The 18,674-nt window shown below is 58.7% G+C and overlaps 1 protein-coding gene across 5 annotated transcripts in view; it reads right to left on the bottom strand.

The window, feature by feature from the left end:
* RAPGEF1 (Rap guanine nucleotide exchange factor 1) overlaps positions 1 to 18,674 on the bottom strand; it is a 130,299-nt gene that overhangs the window by 9,122 nt on the left and 102,503 nt on the right. For 4 of the 5 annotated variants that reach the window (XM_039229560.1, XM_039229562.1, XM_039229559.1 and 1 more), the window contains 3 exons: positions 6,496 to 6,581; positions 3,576 to 3,687; positions 1,900 to 1,975 (listed from right to left, as the gene is read on the bottom strand). In XM_039229560.1, coding sequence (XP_039085491.1) covers positions 1,900 to 1,975; positions 3,576 to 3,687; positions 6,496 to 6,581 — 274 coding nt within the window. Of the gene's footprint in view, positions 1 to 1,899; positions 1,976 to 3,575; positions 3,688 to 6,495; positions 6,582 to 9,276; positions 9,550 to 18,674 lie in introns of all 5 variants that reach the window. The other variant, XM_039229563.1, reaches the window with a different exon arrangement.

The following is an 18,674-nucleotide window of genomic DNA, read 5'->3' as shown; positions in this document are numbered from 1 at the left end:
ATGCAATGTTGTAAATGCAGGACGCCCCCGTCACAAAGGGTCTGGCTGGAGTTAGGGACTTCAGGGTTCATTCTGTGCCTGAGCTGAGGTCTGAGTCCCGACTGGGCCCCAAACGTGTGCTGCTCACAGTGAGGCTGAGTGTGACACACACACCTGGTTTAAATGCATGTTCTTCCCGGGACACAGACCCCCTTCTCTCTCTCATCCGGCCCCCAGCCCACCGAGTGGAAGAATCTAGAGGACCAGCAGAGGGGTGGGCCTGGGTGGTGGTGTGAGGGAGGCTCACAGGTTGGAAACGCACGGCACCACCCAGCGGCTCTGTGCTCCAGCTCCTCCCTCCTGGACCCCTGCACTCACCCAGCTCACTGATAACCTGATGACCTGGAGGGGACAAGGAGGCAGCGATGGGCCCTGCACAGGCCAACACCTGCTTCCAGAAGAACAGATCCCAGTGCGCACGTGCCCTGAGCCGGGGGCTGCCTGGCATAGTGCCTCCAATGTGGCCTCTGATCCACAGGAAGCCACCCAGCCAAGGAACATGCCATGTGGCCCCGGGCCTCTGTCCCCCGCAATCCATCTCATGGACAAACGTCTTTGTTTCCCTGCAGCCTCAAGATCTCCATGAATGAGATCCTGCGGCGAGCCCAGGCGGCAGCGGCGCCTTCTTCCCTGGGCACAGCTGGCCGTGCCTGCGGGGGAACACAGCCCACCGCTCAAAGCTGAGGATGGGAGCCAGCTCCCACTGCAGCCCTTTCGGAAAAAATGAGGACTGCTCCTCTCGGCCCAGCTGAGGATGGGGCTCAGGCGGGCGAGGAGGGCGGCAGCCAGGCCGAGTGAGCGCAGCAGGAGTGTGCACCTCCCTGTGCCCGGGCCACTGCTAAGCTCTTTAAGCAGCCGGGGGAGCTGAAGCCGGGAGGGGGTGGGGAACATGCCTGGACTTGAACTCCGTCTCCAGGAGCGGGGTCTGCCCGAGTCCAAAGAAACCGGGGGCGAAGAGAGCCCAGAAGGCAACACCGTGGCTACGGTCAATTTGTTGGAGTCCTTTTTTTTTTCTTTTTCAAATTCTCTGCAATGTGAACGTTTCTGTACTATTTTCATAACTTAGAAATTCCCAGAATCATTCTGCCTAACATATTTTGAGAAACCTGCTATAAAAACAGGGACACAGTCATTTTTACAACTAAAATTGGTGGTGTGAGGTTTCAGGACTGGGGCATTTTAATTCTTCCCACAACTGACTTTAATTCTGCTGTCATGTCACCTTTTCACTAATTTTCAAAGACGTCGACAGAAAACCAGACGCCCGTCCCCGTCCTGAGGCCAAGGTCGCGGCGCCTTCCTCTCTGCCCTCCTCTTCCCCTCCCTTCCGGGAGGGGCCAGCTCTGGAGCCAGCACGGCGTCCACCCACCAGCGGGTGCCCCGCTTCTCCCGCCCTGTCAGCGGGTCAGGACGCACTGGGGTGGCCGTGCGTGGGGTTGGAACCCCGTCCTGTGACGGTGCTGTCACTGCTCTGGGCCGGAGGCTCCTGGTAGAACGCGTGCCAGGACCCCCACGACTGCAGCCCGTCCCCGCGGGCCGGGATAACACGGTGGTTCAAACATCAGGAAAAGCGGAGAAAGCTACCCACATGTCACCAGAGCGATAACGTTGTTGAATGTGTGGTGATTTGAGGGACCGTGGGGGGAGCACCCACTGGGTGATGAGCTCTGCACTTGAAGCTCCCCCTCCGCCGAGACTGGGGACCCTTGAGGTCATCGCTACCCTTCACCAGTGGAGGGCACGCCCCAACAGGGCTGGGAAGCAGGGGGTCCATCCCCGTCCCCTGGGGGCGGGCTGTCCTCACAGGGACCCGAGAGAGCCATGACAGTGACGAAGGCCACCGCCCAGGCGCTGCCGCACCTTTCCTGTCGGTCTCAGTAGCGTGCACCAGCAGGATATCTCCGGACCCACCGCGGACGTCTGGCCCATCGTCACCCTGCAACGACAGCAGAGCGGGGCATGCGGGATTCGGCCACGGGAGAGAAGCACCAGGAAGTCCGAGGCAGGGACGAGATGACCAGGTCCCTGCACGGTGGAGACCCTGGGGCCCCCTTCCCTCCGCCCTGTCACCCAGGAGCAGTGTGGCCGTGCATGGAGGCCGATGTGCCCACGTGGCCCGCCCAGCTCTCCACACTCGCTGTGCAGGACAGATCGCAGATCAGGCTCATGGCTCTGGGTCACCGTGGGGTCAGGGGACGATGGTACCATTGGATCGTTCCCTCCTCACCAAACCTGAGGTCCCAGAGGTGGGGAGGGCAGGGCTCATGCTGGGAATGGCGGGACCCCATGCGGAGGCAGGCCGGGCCACCGGCAGCCTTTCCCAAGAAGGCTGTAGGGCCCGTGGGTCTTCTCGTGGGTTCGCTGGGCTCCTGTGGGTTTGCTCGCTCCCCTAGCTGCAGCCAGCTGCCCTGCACTACGTTTCCCCAGGTGGGAGGAGTCACCAGCCCTTCCACTGGGAGCCCTCACAGGAGCCTGAAAGTGTCACAAAGATGCTCGATTATGCCGGACCTTGCTTATAGGACACCGGCTGCCATCTACCGATTAAGGAACAAGTCTCACTTTCACGTGGGCAGAGGCTTTAGCCCATAAACCTGCCAGGAGCCAGAGAGCTGGCAGCAGGTGAGCCAGAGAGCCCCTGCCCCTGCCCCTGATCCTGAAGGGCACCCACCCCGCCAGCCCCCACGGGTCCCCGGCCCACAGTCTCAGAGGCACGCCTGCCTCTCTAGGCGCGTCGGTGTTTTCACGCTTGGACTCGGGTCCTGAGAGCTTCACGCATTTCCAGCTAAGTGGAGGGCAGCCACGCCCATGCCCCGATTTTTCAGGACTTTCTGGGAAGGATGATGAAACATCACTTCTATTGGCAGAGAAGCCAGCTGCCCCAGGGCCCCCGCCAGCCTCGCCTTCCCTGTTGCACCCTGCAGCCTGGCCCCGTGCAGCGCGCTGTGCAAAGGGTGGAGCATCCACTGCTTGTCTGTGCCTCTGCGTGTGCTGCCACAGAGCCGGAGCCCAGAAACAGCCCCCTCCCCAGGGCTGGGTCAAGGCTAGTACGTGAAACTGTTCCTCTGGGCTTCCAGAATTGCTGTCCTGACAAGGCACGGGATGGAGGTGACTGCCGGGGCCAGGCCCGGGACCTCACAAGCGGCCGGTGTCCCCCACACTGACACCAGGGTGGGTTCTCCTGCCAATAGTAACGTGAAGGCGTTCTCCACGCTCTGGCTCTGTGCTGCACGCCCTCCGTGGAACTCACGCTTACAGTACCTTCTGGAGTCCTGTCCTCTGGGGCTTAGAGAGGTCACATGACCTGCCCAAGATTACTCTCTTTAAGTACCTGAGACGGGGACACAGTACATTTTCTCTAGGAGTCCACCCATCTGCCCAGTGTCCCTCAGCACCCGCTATGGCCCAGGCCCGGGGTCGGGACAGACACCGTGCACAGGGCCTCCCAAGTGTGGGGTGTCGGTGCCTCGCCTGAGTCCTTCTCCTCAAAGCCCTCTCTCTCCGTGTGGACCAGACGCACAAGTAAGGCCTGCCCTCACCTCCTGCTTGAGCGTCAGCCTTGCCATAATTTCATTGTGGTCGATGAGGGACAGCTCTTCAACTTCCTCCTCTGACCGGGCCAGCTCCGAAGCATCTGGCGACCTTGGGGCCCTGGAGGGAGGGAGAAGTGGTTTGTGTTGCAAGCGCCCAACAGTCTGCGGCGTCCAGGACACCAGGGGCCTGAGGCGGTGCTGCCCTGTGCAGGAGGACTAGGAGCTAGGACTACCCCTGAACAGGCCCCCCACCCCCCGGGACTGTGGCTCCAACGTGGAAGCCCAACCCCTTCCCCACACCCGGCGCAGGGGGCCCGGCACAGGGGGCCTGAGTGGGGGCACGGACTGGATTTCCAGCGCCATTACTCATGAGCTCTGTGACCTTGGGACACTTCCTGCTCTCTGCTCCATCTGTAAGTGGTTGGGATTAAGAAGGCAATCAAAGGGGCGCCTGGGTGGCTTAGTCGGTTAAGCTTCCGACTTTCGCTTAGGTCATGATCTCGCGGTTCGTGGGTCAAGCCCCGCGTCAAGCTCTGTGCTGACAGCCAGCTCAGAGCCTGGAGCCTGTTTCAGAGTCTGTGTCTCCCTCTCTCTATGACCATCCCCTGCTCACGCTGTCTCTCTCTCTCTCTCCTAGAAATAAAAATATTAAAAAAAATAATAAAAATTAAAATAAGAAGGCAATCAAGAAGGTTCCACTGGCCTATTTAAGTAAGTGATGGGATCACTCACTCCTTGTCAAGGCCACGGTCTACACAGTCGGTATTCAAGGACAGAAACATCAGAAGGACAAATAGCTTGGGAGAGAAAGTTCGCAGGGCTGTTCATGCCATTCCTCAAGTTTTTTCTAAGGGCCACCTTTCCGTGGGACTGAGGACAGCATGAGCTGGGCAGACTGGCCCTTGTCCTCGGTGTGCTGGGTTTGGCAGGAGAGGTGGACGTTAGGGCAAGCAGTTGGGGCATTGGCCCGAGAAGGACGCAGCCCTGGCTACAGGGCAGCAGGCCCCCCGCGGCAGCACATACAGGCTGAAGCTCTGAGCAGGAGTTTGCTGGTGAAGGGGGAGGAGAGAACTGCCAGCAGAGGAGGGGTGTGGGGGGCACGGGGGACATTCCAGGAGCAGACAGATGCCAGGTCTGTAGGCACCACGCTTCCCCCGGCCTTTCTCCCCGTATTCCTGTTGAGTCTGACAATTTCCACCATGGATCCTGTGAGGCACTGGCTGGCCTTGTGGTCAGTCACAAGCCACGTTTTTAACCCTAAGTATCTGGGACATAAACATTTGGGCCTTCAGTAAGACACGGATGGCCCAGAGCAAAATGACACACAGCCGTGGGAAGAACCATCTGTTTCGTGTCCCTTCAGGGTCCAGTCTGCAGTCTGGCCTTTGTGGAAGGAGGAGAACATTTCTGAGATTGCTTCTGAGCGCTCAGTGTGCTCGTCTTGTTCTGACACGGCCCATCTGCAACTCTGAAAAATGGCGCTCTTGGGTTCAGTGCAGCGGGAGGCCGAGCCCGCGAGTCCCCGGGGCTTGGCATGGACACTGTCTGCTACTAGGTGTTAAACTAGAAAATCCACCATCCCTTGCATAATACTCGGGCGGGGGTGGGGGGGTGTCTTAGCCAGGGCAGACGGATCAGGCAGACCCCGTCCGCAGGGGCAGCACTGAGGGGTGGCCCCGAGCGGGTGGGCGGGCAGCTCTCCTCCGTGGGCCCCTATCAAATGCTAACTTTTCCTCTGGCTCTTGCTATTTTAGCACCTCTTCAACCATTTCTGCTCAGGCCTGGCAAGCGGGTACTGCTTGGCTCGGTGCCAATGACCCCAGAGGTAGTTGAACCTTGGCCTGCAGAAGGAGGAAAGGCTTGAACTTGTGGAGCATTTCACTGAGAAGCCAGTGCCCCCATGCAGTGCCCGATGGCAGAGCCAGAGTGGACCTGCACGGCCACACGTGCGGAAATCGACTACATGTTTCTTCACCAGGTCAGGTCTGACTCAGGCAAATGCTGAAAAGCGTTATAAAAGGTTAATGACATGTGGGGCACCCGGGTGGCTCAGTCAGTTAAGTGACCGACTTTGGCTCAGGTCATGATCTTGCGGTTCATGTGTTCGAGCCCTGCGTCAGGCTCTGTACTGACAGCTCAGAGCCTGGAGCCTGCTTCCGATTCTGTGTCTGCTTCTCTACCCCTCCCCGACTTATGCCCTGTCTCTCAAAAATAAACAAACATTAAAAAAAGTAAAAATAAAGACACACAACTAAATGCAATGAGTCCTGACTGATCTTGGATCCAAAAAAATAAGCTACACCAGTGGCTTGAGGGACAACTGGGCAAGTGGAAGATGGTTTGCGTATCAGATGATATAAGGCAATTCATTATTACTCTCCTTAGGCGTGACAATGGTATTGTAATCAGGGAGGCTTCTAAGATATTTCGGGAGGCACAGTGAAGTACTTAGGGCCTGAACGTCACATCTGTAACTTACTTTCAAATGGCTTAACGACACAATATACACACATCTAGACACTCACAATAAAAAGTCTGGCAAGGGGAGAGTGTCTTTTACACTCCCTTATTGCACTTGAACTTGGAAGAGGCCAAGGAAGGTTGGCCTGGGATTTGAGAAAGAAAATAGTGAAATGCTGTCCTGGGTGACTTGCACAGTGTATATGATCACATCATCAGGAAATAACGGCAGACCGCTTGCCGGAACGGAGCCTCTAAGGGTGGAATGATCAAGGATTTTTGTTTATTTGCATGTTTCTGCGTTTGCCATGTTTTCTACCTTGAACATGTATAATTTTGAGAGTCAGAAAAAGGGAAAGGATGCAAAGAGAAAGCCCTGGAGGCCTGTGCACTGCAGATGGGGGGCTGCTCTCCCTGAGGGGGCTCGCTGCTCTCAGGGCCCCCGCTCCGACTGGTCACTTCCTACCTTTCGCCGTCTCTGCTCTCCTTCCCGGATGCACCACTGCCCGATGAAGAGTCTCTAGGGTGTCCGTCTTTCGTAGCTGGTGATTCCTGAAAAGAGAAGTCAGCGCTGGGATTGTGACAGGGGCCTCGCGCTGGGCGCATCTGCTTCCCAGCGCTCCTGCCTGCACGCAGCTTCTGAGCGCGAGTTCCTCCGGAGCAACGCGAGATGTGAACAAGGGAGCCGTGAATGCGGTTACTCACGCAAGAAGTGCAAGGCCCGCCGGGGACCAGCATCTTGCCTTTGGGGACAGTGAAAGGGGCCCCTACTTATGACCGACAGCTGCCGTCCCACGCACCACCTGGAAGGAAGGACCTGCGGTGGCCACTACTCAGTGGAGCTCAGCGAGGCGATGCGCCAAGGACTTCCTGCGCCCCCTCTCACTGACCCTTCCCAGGCCCTGTCGGTCAGCCGACACCACCGTGCCTACTTGCACACACAGACGCAGGCTGCAGGCTCTGCCCAAGACCACACAAGCTCTAAGGCCGCAGCCTGGACTCAACCTCAGTGTTGTCTGCCTCCAAAACCTGTGACCTTGACCACCGTGCCTGCCAGGGTGCCGCAAGCCCTTGCTGCTTCCCAGTCAAGTCCTCAGGACCGCCACGCACAGCCACCTCCCAGCTCTGGCTCTAAGGGGTCTGGCTGCTCGAGGGCACGAGCGCCAGCCTGTCTCCTCCAGCAGCCTGGGCATAGGCATCCATGCCCACCCCGCTTGGTGACCACACAGCTGTCTGGCGCCCCTGCTCTGCCACCGCGGCTGCCACAGAAAGCAGAGCAGCATGAACACACGGATCGGCCTCGTGGGGGGGGGCTTCGAGGTAAGATCGGCACCAGACGTGGTCAGGGTCGGAGGGGAGAGCCACGGAAGGCCAGTCTGGGGTGGGATCCACTGCATGGAGGCTAAACTGGACGATGCGGGGGTGTAGGTCACCATCACTGGGGGGGACAGATGAGGGGGAACAGCAGCGGAAAAACAGCTTCCACAGACAGGGTTGAAGTCCACAGTGTCCTGTGACTCGCTACTAACTACCGTGGGGCTCGCCTCGTGTGGACGTGGAAGGTCCTGTGCGGGTGCCCCTAGCGGGGTGGGGGGGCTGTCTCACCAGGGGCGACCACACTGGTCATGGGCTGGGCCCTGTGAGCAGATCACCAGGGAGGGCTCAAGTCCTCACGGCACCTCCTCTCAAGGGACTCCTCCTTTCTCAAGCTTTTGACCTTGCTCTTGTCTTGCTGCAGCAAAACTCGGACAGCTGAGCGCTCAACAGAACAGCTGTGTCCAGCAGGGGCAGAAGCCGGCTGAGGGCGGCCACAGCAGGCAGCGCTCCCCACTCCCTTGAACGCGGCGGGGGGCCCCGGCCAGGCCCACCCAGCTTCCTCGGAGACTGTTCCTGTGGGGGCCGTGGGAGGAGGAGGGGGCCAAGGCCCGGGAGGCTGGGTGGCGTGGAAGAGAAGAGTCCCTCCCTCTGGCGAGGGGACGGAAGACGGGCCTTGACACCAGGAGACAGGACAGAGAGAAATCTCAGAGAGCAACCAACGCATGGCCAGGCCAACACTACGCCGCCTCCTGGCGTTTCCAGAAGACCCATCCGGCCAGGCCCGGAGAGCGCCACATGCGCCCTGAGCACGAAGGGAGGGTCTCCGCGGGGAGCCGCGGCCTCGCCCCACCAAGCCAGGGTGGCTCTGGGCCAGGCCACAGGGCCCAGCCGGCGAGGGGCCGGGGGCTCGGCCAGGCAGAAGCAGGGCCGGACCCTGCCAGGCCGGGCCGCACACACGAGGCAGCCCCGAGGCTACTTACTCCTCGGGAGGGCGGCAGCTCCTCGCTGCTCTGGCCAGAGGAATACAGACTGACGTATTCACCCTCCCCAGCCTCCTCGCCGGCGCGGTCACTCTGGGGGAGACAGGATGAGAGGAAACGCACATGTGACGGGCCCCCCAGCCAGCCGTCACGGCTCTGAGAGAGAAAGAGAGCAGCCTGCTGGGCTGGCCCTGACTGGGACCCCCTCCTTTCATGGGGAGGAAGAGAGGGGGGCGGCGGGTGCTCGGCCCTCCTTGGGGAGCTTCTCCCAGGCCAGAGAATGACGCCACTTTTGCTACCTCTTGCCTCCATGTCACAGGGGATGCAAGTTTCCCGCTGGCTCTTCTCCAGAGAGGTCAAGGGCCGTTCAACCTGCCCCAGCAGGAAGGGTGCCCCCCCACGCTGCTGGAGCGGGGATCGCGGGGTCCCGGAGGGAGCGAGGCAATGCACCAAGACAGGCCAGCTCGCTGCGGCGCCCCCCGGCCGGCCCCGGTCCGCCCGCCCCCCGACGAGGTGCTCGGTGAATTCAGCAGCACCGGCAGGCAGGTCGTGCCTCCTCGGCGCCAGCTGCAGCCTCAGAGTCCTCCGCCTGCACCTTTCTGCACGGGGTGTGTCCTCCTCTAAAAACGCACAACCAAACAGCAGAGGAGGCGCATTTTCTGTCTCGTGCTACGACTGTCTCTACATGGTCACTAATCCGTTTCTGGAAACTCGGACTCCCCGTCTCATGGGAACTTTGTACGGAAGGTTCCATTTCTGCTCTGAAACGGGCCCCCGTTTCACGCCGCGACCTTCTGCGGACCTCACGCTAGCCGCGCCGCCACAGGGCACGGGCCGGCGGCAAGCCTGGCTGCCACCGGGGGGAGGCGGCAGCAGACTCACGGACAGCGACACGGCTGTGCTCAAAACGTGCAGCCCCACGCGGAGGGGTGCGCGCGCGGAGTTCTCACCGAAGGCGTCGGGGGCGAGTCAGTGAGAGAGGATTCGGAAGGAAGGCAGACAGCGCTCCCGGGAAAGCTGCTCTCCTGGGCAGGCGAGAGGGGCCCGTCCGCGGTGCTGGCAGGCATACGGCCCCCGGGGGGCACCGCCAAGTCAGAGCTCGGAGACGGGTGGACGGGCGGGAAGTGTGGAGAGGAGGAGGAGGCAGGCGGGAGGAAAGGCTGAACGGAAGCTCGGCTGTGAGGCACGGAGTCCTGGGAGTAGGACCTAAACACAGACTTGTGCTAGAGAATCAGAGCGGCAGACAGACACACGGATGGGCAGGCGGGAGGAAGAAAACAGACAAGAGAGAAAGTCGTTAGACAGGTCAGCCGCGGAGGGGAGGGCTGTTCGCAGGACTCTAGCGAGGACCGCCAGGCAGGCCGAGCCGACCCCCGAGGGCCCCCGACCCAGGCGCGCCCTCCCTCGAGCAGGGCCTGAGGACCGGCCAGCGCCATCCGCGGTGACTGAACAGAGGGGCGCAGGTGCCCCCAAATGCGCGCAAGCCCCGTGCGCTGTCCAGGCGATCCCACTCTCTGCTGTCATAGACGTCAGCCCACAAGCTCAATCCAGGCCCCCGTCCTTCTGGAACCCGGTGGCTACGTTCAGCGTGTGCACTCAGACAACGGGTCATATTTACTCATTCTGAGTCTTCTGGACGAACCTCTTGGTTTTATCCCTTAGAAGTCAAACGCTGCAGCCTTTCGAATACTGTAACCCACTTCAAATCCTTTAGGAAGGGAAGCCTTACAAATGGGTGGAAGGATCGTGCAATCAAAACTGAAAATGTCTATGAGGGCATTTCCCTTCCTACCCAATCTTTTCTTTTTTGTAACCAATGGAGGGATCTTGCAATGCCTCTGATGCCACCACAGAGCCGCAAGGCTACACTCTCCCAAACTCTCACGGAGAGAGAGAAGTCTGAGGCCAGGCTGAGGGGGGACAGTGAGCGCCCGCAGCTTCGGAGGGCCGACGAGCACTGCCCAGGCCTGGGCTCTGCTGTGGGATGGACACAGGAGCTCTGGGACCAGGGGCTACCAGGCTGAGAGCCTGAGATGTCACCACGTCCCACAAAGGGCCTGACAAGCTGATGCTGTCACAGGGAAGCAGGAGAAGAGCCTGTGGAAGGGTCCAAAGTGCTGGCCAGGCTCACCTGCCCGCCAGAGAGGCCGGAGTTTGCCAAGAGCCAAACTCCACACACCTGTGCACACCGCTCCCTCAAATGTTCTCTGCGTTTTGCCACCGGATTTTCAGAAGCCACAGCCAAGGGAAAGGAGGAAGAAACGCAATTCTAAGCAGGAGGTTAAAGCCACTCACATCCTTTGGTGGTTTTGCAAAGCTACACTTTACGCTGGACCTAGAGCTGCCTCAACTCCACGGACAGGCGCGCTCCCCTTCCACCCTCCCCGCTGCCCGCCGGCCCCGGCTCCTTCCTGGCTGGCCTGATTAGTCTAAAGCTCCCTCTCGCTCTGTGGGTTTACATCAGACTCAGGACACCCACCCCAGGTACCTACTCACTCGCACACACTTTATTTCCCCATCTAACTCCCGAACTCAAGACCAACCCTGTACGTGGTCACGTGAATTCGTGGGAAGTGCCGTCCACGTTCTGAGGGACAGGCACTGAGGGCTTAGATTCCTGGGAAGCTCCGTTCTCACAACCTTCCTAAATAAGCTGGGTGACGGGATGTCCAGCCCAGTGGCTCTCGTGCTGGGGGCTGCGGAGCCTGAACACCCCCAGTGCCCGCACCAGCCAGGTGCCACATGTCACTGACCTTTCATGGAAACCACCCAGGCCCAGGGGACTCACTCTGGACCTTGCTGGGGATGGTAGTGGGGTCAAGTGTTTGGTTTTGGGGACTCTCCATTCAACCCTGGTGAATGTCTCCCCATGGTGAGGCTCGCTCACTGGCCGGGAAAGGCCAAAGAGAAGACAGCGTGTGGAATGCACTGGCCGATGGACAGTAGGTACACCTTGTCCCGGGAGTCCACCCCGAGAGAAGCCTACATGGCCCTTTCGGGCAGTGGCTTTGGTCTCACGCAGGAGCCCGGCTCAGCTCTGTTGCCTGCGTGTCCCCGAGGGTAGGGGCTGCCATGAGACCTGCTGAGGGATGTCTCTCCCTTGCGTGTGAATCCAACTAGTCTAGATATTAGGAGGTAGGGACCTTTGGGAGGCGCTTAAGAGCTCCCCTCCTTTTTTTTTTTTTCTTTTAATATTTTTTATTTATTTCTAGGAGAGAGAGAGAGAGACAGCGTGAGCAAGGGAGGGTCAGAGAGAGAGGGAGTCACAGACTGAAACAGGCTCCAGGCTCTGAGCTGGCAGTCAGCACAGAGCCCAATGCGGGGCTCGAACCCACGAACCGCGAGATCATGACCCAAGCGAAAGTCGGATGCTTAACCGACTAAGCCACCCAGGCGCCCCTTAAGAGCTCCCCTCCTAAATGTGAGTAGGGCCAGGAAAGAGGATCAGAGAGGCGCCTTGCCCTTCCACCACGTGGGGGTACAACCTGAGGTCTGACTGGAGGGAGGGCACCGGCCGTGGTGGTAGCCTGGGCTGGCACCACAGCCTCCAGAGCTGTGCTGTGTATAAGTGCCAGTCTGCGGAGCTGCGTGACAGCAGCTTGACAACACGAAGACAAAGGCCAGCTCTTCTGGGAGTCCGGGCACTGTCCTCACGGACCACCCCCGAAGTGTAAAGTCACTCGGCACTTGGGCAGGCCCTGTAGCAACGGAGCACCTGACAGACGCTCACAAGTGGTTTCTGTGCGCTCACAAGATGAATCAGGTCTGACGGTACCTTCCTGACCAGCTCCGATCTGGCCAGTCCAGGGTGGTGGACTCACACGCACCACAGGTGCCTTTTCTGGGAGATAGCCCCAGGGTGACTGCTGAGCGCACACTCTCAAGTCACACAGACTGGGCTCCGGGCCCGGGCTCTCTCTTTCCACCCGTGTGATCTTGGGGGAAATAACCTGGTCTTGAGCCTCAGTTTCCTTCTCTTTAAAACGGCGATTGTGGGGCGCACCTAGGGGGCTCAGTCAGTTAAGCGTCTGATTTTGGCTCACTTCATGATCTCATGGTTCATGGGTTCAAGTCCCGCATCGGGCTCTGTGCTGACAGCTCAGGGCCTGGAGCCTGCTTTGGATTCTGTGTCTCCCTCTCTCTCTGCCCCTCCCCTGCTCACACTCTGTCTCTCTCTGCTCACTCTGCCTCTCTCTGCTCACTCTCTGTCTCTCAAACATTAAAAAAATTGAAAATAAAATGGTGATTGAAATGCATGGCACGGTATGCTAATTACGCTTGAATAAAAACACGCAAAGCGAAAACCTTAGAAGACGGGGGCTCTGGAGGTCCTGAGTGCAGTCAGTGCTGCTCTGGAGCTCTCCTCCCTCGTCCTCCGAAATACCAGGAGGCCACGAGCTGAGGTATTCAGTGGGGACTGATACTAAAGTTGTCATCTAAGTGCCCACAACACCGGCTGACTCGCAGGAGTGCGCAGGGTGACAGACAAGCTGCCCCCCAGGGCAGGAGCCTCGAAGCCCCCGCCCCCCCACCAGGATGTGCACCACCTAGGAGGAGGGGCGACTGCGGGGAGAAAGCAAGGAGGGGGGGCTGCCTCGCCAGGACAAAGGCTCCTGGGCTGCCTGCCCGCCCCGCCCCGCCCCTCCAGCAGCGGCAGCACCCCCAGCCTGGGGGCAGCGCGGCATTCCAGCTATGCAGGCCTGCTGGGCCGAGAGCCAAGCTTGAAGAATACCTTCCAGTGGGGAAGTGCCCTCAGCGCCCCTTTGGCAACAGTGGAGGGGAGGGCGCCTGGGGGCGCATCCTTACCCCATTTCCCGTAAGTCAGGCCTCCACGGATCCCCCAGAGAGTTCTCCCCAGGCCCTCTGAGAGCACATTTTTCACGTGGGCAGGGAGAAAGGCAGGCTGGCCACTAAGCAGAAACGCCACTTCACCCCTGCCTGGAGTTTATTCTAGGACCTGGCTGCTGCCTGGCTCTGCCTCCGACAGAGCTGCTGCTTTCTCTCCGTAGCAGGAATTTTTATTTATAGCCAGAGTAAGGCTGTTTGGGCTGAGATTTTCGCCACGAGGGGGGCTGCCTGTCTGGAGACTGCAGATTTCTGGAGAAGATCTAGGCTTGCCAGAGCCAGTCCTGCAAAAGGAAGCAGCTGGGAGGGGGCTGCCTGGTCCCCAACATCAGCCTCGGTCATACAATGTGTCAAAGTGCCACCAAAACCCATCCGGTGATGATGATGCCTGCGGCTCAGCGAGGTGCTAAGGGTTTTGCACAAATCCTCTCATTTAATCTACACGAAAGGCTGTTGTGATCCTTGTCACAAAGATGAAGAGACAGGCTGAGAGTGTGGGCCACGCACCTTGTAGGACACAGCGTGGCTCCTGAGAGGCGTGGGGGGCGTCTCACTCTGAGTGAGGGTTCTGGGCATATGACAGGCCCCAACCAGGTAATCCCACAGCTCCGTGGGCTACAGCCTCCTAACTCGCTGGGCGCTCTCCTTGGCTAAGTGCTTTGCGATGACCAGCACGCAAAAGGCAGTGAGCCGAGGCTTGATATACAAGCCGGGGACGCAGAGATAACATCTCTGTTATCGAGACAGAGACGCAGGAACCGGCCACCCGCTCTTCTGAAAACATGCACGTGAAAACCACCAGGAGTCCTCTGGCTGGAAGAAATGACGGAGGATGACGACCATTCACACGCTAAGAGGCAAAGCCACCCAGAGCTGGCTGGGCATCAGTTTTCAATGACACTTTATCTCCAGTAGAGTCTTGGCACGAACAATGACTCGGGGAGGAGCCCTGTGCTGTGCTGGGAAGAAAGCAGGAAGAGAACTTCAAAAGACAAATTCTGATTCCTCGCTGTAACTGCCATGATTGTCAGGAAGAACAGGGGTGCCAGCGGCTGGGGGCTACGGCCATGGGCCAGAGGGCCTCGGTGGCTCTGTACCTCCGTGGGGACCTGAGCTCCAGGCTTTGAAGAGCTCTCAACTCTACCAGTCGCAGAAGACGCAATAATCCGAGTGAATGGACCCACTGCCGTCAAGTGTCTGGGAAGCAGAGAAGTTGCCAGAGATTGGTCGTGACTGCACACTCTTGGCTCGGGCTACGCCTATGACTTCAGTGTTTTTGGACACTGCTTACCCAACACAGATAAGCTATTGGACAGCTGGTTTTCAGGCTTAAATTCTTCTCCATCATTTGTGAGAAAACGCACGCCGAGGATGCTGCTGTTCTAGTGCTGGTTTGGGCCTCCTTCTCGTACAGAGAGGCGCTGGGAAGTCCGCAGCTCCGCTCCGGCCCGGGGCTCACACCTCCATTAGCCAGAGACTGCGCATGTCAACATAAGCGACACGGCATGGGGCTAAGTTATTCCCCTTGGAAGGAAGCCCAGCTTTTAGCCACCACACAACACTCTCCCCCATCTCCAGGGAGGGGTCTCCTGGAGAGAAGCATGGCTGACGTGGCTCCTCAGGGAAGGAAGGTCACCAGGAAGGGCTCTTGATAACAGTCCTCATCACTCCGTGTGGCAGACTGGGAGCAAGACGGGCAGATGTCTCCTCTCTCCTTCCTCTTCCCCATCAACTACTTATTTACCAAAGCCCTTTTCCGAGTCTACCTCACGCTCAGCAGCGACCTCCTTCTTTGATGCCTCTGTGTTAATTTATAAGAACGGCGTTTTACGTAACGTGAAAAGGTAGGGTCCCAAAGCCAGGCAGCAGGTTCTGAGGCTGATGCCACCTGAGCGCTTGCTCCGCACGAGGCACGGAGAGGCACGTCGGTGTGAGTGCCGGGGCTGCGCATCTGATCAAAGAAAGGGAGCGTCAGCAGCCTAGTGGACCCAAAAAAATACCTCCTCTCTTCTTGAATGAACGTCTTGGTGGGTGAAATCTACTTTTAAAAACTATTTGAAAATTCTAATTAGTATTTTATAACAAAGAGTGCAAAGAAAAACCCCCAAAAATGTCTTGCGTAGGAGAATTTTAGGTAGAAGGATGGGTGAAAGTTAGAAATGTACTGCATTTCTTGTCATGTGACATTTTTGCAACTGAATCACAAGATCTTCCTTGAAAACCACTGGTTTCAAGGCCAAGGTTTCTTGGCTAATCCCATTGCTGCAAAAATGTCCAGTGCACTTCAGGATGTTCCGTATACACCCACTAAATGTTAACCTTGAGAGCATCAATGCTTTACAGAAGGATTTAATACAGATTCAAAAGTTACTTTAATTCCATTCTAAAAGTCTGACTGAACTGTTTTTACCTGGTTTGGATTTTAACAGCATGCCAGGGGCTCTAATTTACACTTACTCTAAAGGTCTGTTTAGAGCCTGTAGCTACGCTGTGTAGTGGGTCAGAACACGAAGGAGCAACACTCCTCTGGACATCCTGCCTGTGTGTGGGCCTTTCTTTTCACCCAGCCTTACCGGGTCTCCGTTAGCTATTGGCAATCGAGCAGTTCATAAACGGCAGCCGACAGTGGGGATCTGGATTCCAGCTCCGGCTCTAACTGGAGACTCTGAACAAATGAAACGAGTCCGCTTCTCCGGTCTGGTTTCCCCATCTGCCAAGTGGAGCGAGCACTCCCACCCAGAGCAGTGAGGAAGGGCCCTCACATATGGACGAACGGGCTGAGATGGGAAGGCACGGTGAGGGTCCGTGTGCACAGACAGGACCCTTAGGGTTCAGGTCACCACAGGACCCTCACGAGGACCAGTGGGGTCCTTCCGGCACCCAACCAGCTGGACTGTCATGGACGGGGTCAGGGGCACACCTCCAGCGAGGGGCTGTCGCTAATACTTGGGTCTGAAGCTGGCCAAGAGCAATGACCATCCAAAATGCTGTGAGCAGCGGCAAAACCGCAGGAAGTCTTCAAGGTGAGGGGGAGAAATGGCTGAGTCACAGAGGCTGCTTCTGGAAGTCTCCAAGGCCCAGCATCCCCAAGTTCTGGTCTGGGGCCTGGCAGACAGCAGCCAGGGCCTTCTGGGTCAGCAGGAAGGAAAATGAGGAAGAAATGGGGCTTTTGGCCACAGCGCAGGACCGGCATGTCTGATGCACGCAGGCGGAGGGGCTGCCGAGCGGGGCCGGCACCCGCTGCCCTAACAAAACGCAGGGGAGTGGGAACGCAGGCGCGATGGCGGGCGGAGGGAGAGGACCGCGTGCCTCCCTGCCTCTGGGGGAATGGACACCCTCCCAGCCAGGCTGTGGTCACAGAGCACCTGCCGCTTGCTGGCTCAGCCCTGAGCTATGTACCAAGGCTGCAAGCACGTAATAAGTCCAGTCCTTGCCCTCAGAGGACTTACGACCTTAAGAAAAAAGAACTTGAACTTAACAAAAGAAACAACTTCCCAGTGTGGGAATAAACTACCAAAACGCCTCCCTTTTTATTAAACGCTGGTTGTGTGCCTTCCATGACATTTCTCACTTCACATGTGCTCTGCCTTTAATCTCCACAACTCGGGGCTCCCATCACTGAAGAGGAAAGGGCGGCCTACTGATCTGGAGACAGCATGCTCAGGTCCACCCTGCGAGCAAGGAACAAGGTGGGGGAGGTGATGGGGGCCACCAGGAAGGGTGGGGCAGACGACAGAAGTAAGGATGTGCGGGAGAGCCGGGGAGTCGGTGCCTGGAGACGGGGGGGGGGGGGGGGGGGGGGGGGGGGGGGGGGGGGGNGGGGGGGGGGGGGGGGGGGCGCGGCGCAGGGCACGGGCGGGGCCCGGTGGGCACAAGTAGCTGGTGGGGCCTCAGAAGGCTCTGCAGCGATGAGGGGACACTGCAATCTGACCAGCGAGAAGCGGGCCCGGTGGCAGGAAGACCAGTGGGGAGGCCAGAGGGGCCGTGCCGGGGGTGGGGAGCAGGGGAGCGGCTCCAGGGCTGGAGGTGGGGAGCTCAGGGCCTAGGAGGATGCGCAGCAGGGCTCGGGGAGTGGCCGGACACGTCACATGGCAGTGTGGTGCGTGTGTGGCCAGGGAGGAAAGACAGCCCGCCGTTTCCTGCTGGGGCACCTCGGGGACAGTGGGGACATTCTGAGACATAACAAGGATGGGAGCAGAGGGGCTCGGCCGGGCCCGCACCCGGCAGGCATGTGGGGTCTACTTCCTAATCCCAGGGAGATGAGTACGAGTCTGGTGAGGGGCCCGCACTTGCACTTGAGGATGCCCCATGGTGTTAGGGCCCCCCAAGAATGGGGGCAGAGTACGAGTCTACAACTTCCAGGGTGTGAAACCCCCAGAGACCCCCCAGCCTCTGAGACCGAGAAGGACCATGTGGCACAGGAGGTGCCGGGGGCCACTGTGCGGGAGAGCCCGGCAAGTCCGGCAGGCCAGCGGAACCTCCCGGCCAGGCCAGGTGGGGCTCGGGGAAGATGCTCCATCCCTGGGCCCCCAGCGCCGTCCACAGACACTCCCCCGCTCTTATCTCTCAAGGCGAGCGAGGTGTAAGCAGGTCAGGAAACCACAGAGGCAAGATGTCATCAAGAAGCAGCAGGGCAGAGGTGAGGAGACCGGGGCTTCTCTTTTCCCTGTGTGTGCGGAAGACCCGCGCGGGGCCGAGCCCGCATCCTCCTCCCCGTCCCCACTCCAGTCTGTCCCCTGCACCTTCCCTTCCCACTCTCTCGGCCCACAGTCTCTGCAGTAGCTGCTGGGCTGCTGTTCAAGGCAGAAAAGGCGAGTGACAGGTGCCTTCGTGGGACTTCAGGGGCCTCCACGTGTCTCAGGGCCTGGGCCCTGGCGGTATAGCCGGGAGGGGAAGGCATGGCAGAGAAACACGGTCTATGAGGCAGGCCTTCTAGGGAAAGCGTATGTCCTGATGTACAAAAACCCGGGTCCAGCGCTTCGGGGAATCGCTCTCTGCCCAGAATGGGACACCAGCTGCTCTGCAGTCCCCCCCACCCCCCCGCTTTTAACTGAAGTCCTCGAGATGATACACACTGGATTTTCTTACCCTAAAAACGCTGTTTTACAGAAATGGCAATTATCATAGGCATCTCTCAAGTTCTTCTCAAAACCTGGGTCTTCCGGCAGTTTTACCTACTCAGAATCATTCTGGAAGCCAAGATGGTAAAGAAACATTTCAATGTACTCCCAGCACCTGGGCAGATCTTTTAGTGACAGTCAAATGTGTGCACCTTGCAGTCAGCGAAGAAGGATGTGCCAGAAAACAGCCTCGGGGACGGAGGAGGGTGACTGTTCTAATGCCAACATTTCAACCCCTGGAGGGCAGTGGCAACCCTGACGGTTACTGCGAGATTCTCAACACCCTGGTCAAGGGTCAAGTGCATATAGACCCCATCCAACTTTTAAGATCCTTTCTGGAGTTGCAAGGGTTCGGAAGCAAAGCCGAAGCACGCCCGAGAAGG

This window comes from Hyaena hyaena, unplaced genomic scaffold (assembly GCF_003009895.1).
Source record: "Hyaena hyaena isolate Hyena2069 unplaced genomic scaffold, ASM300989v1 scaffold_38, whole genome shotgun sequence".
In the NCBI taxonomy this organism is placed as follows: Eukaryota; Metazoa; Chordata; class Mammalia; order Carnivora; family Hyaenidae; genus Hyaena; species Hyaena hyaena.
Note: the sequence above shows the minus strand (reverse complement) of the source record. Positions and strands in the feature narration are given on the sequence as shown.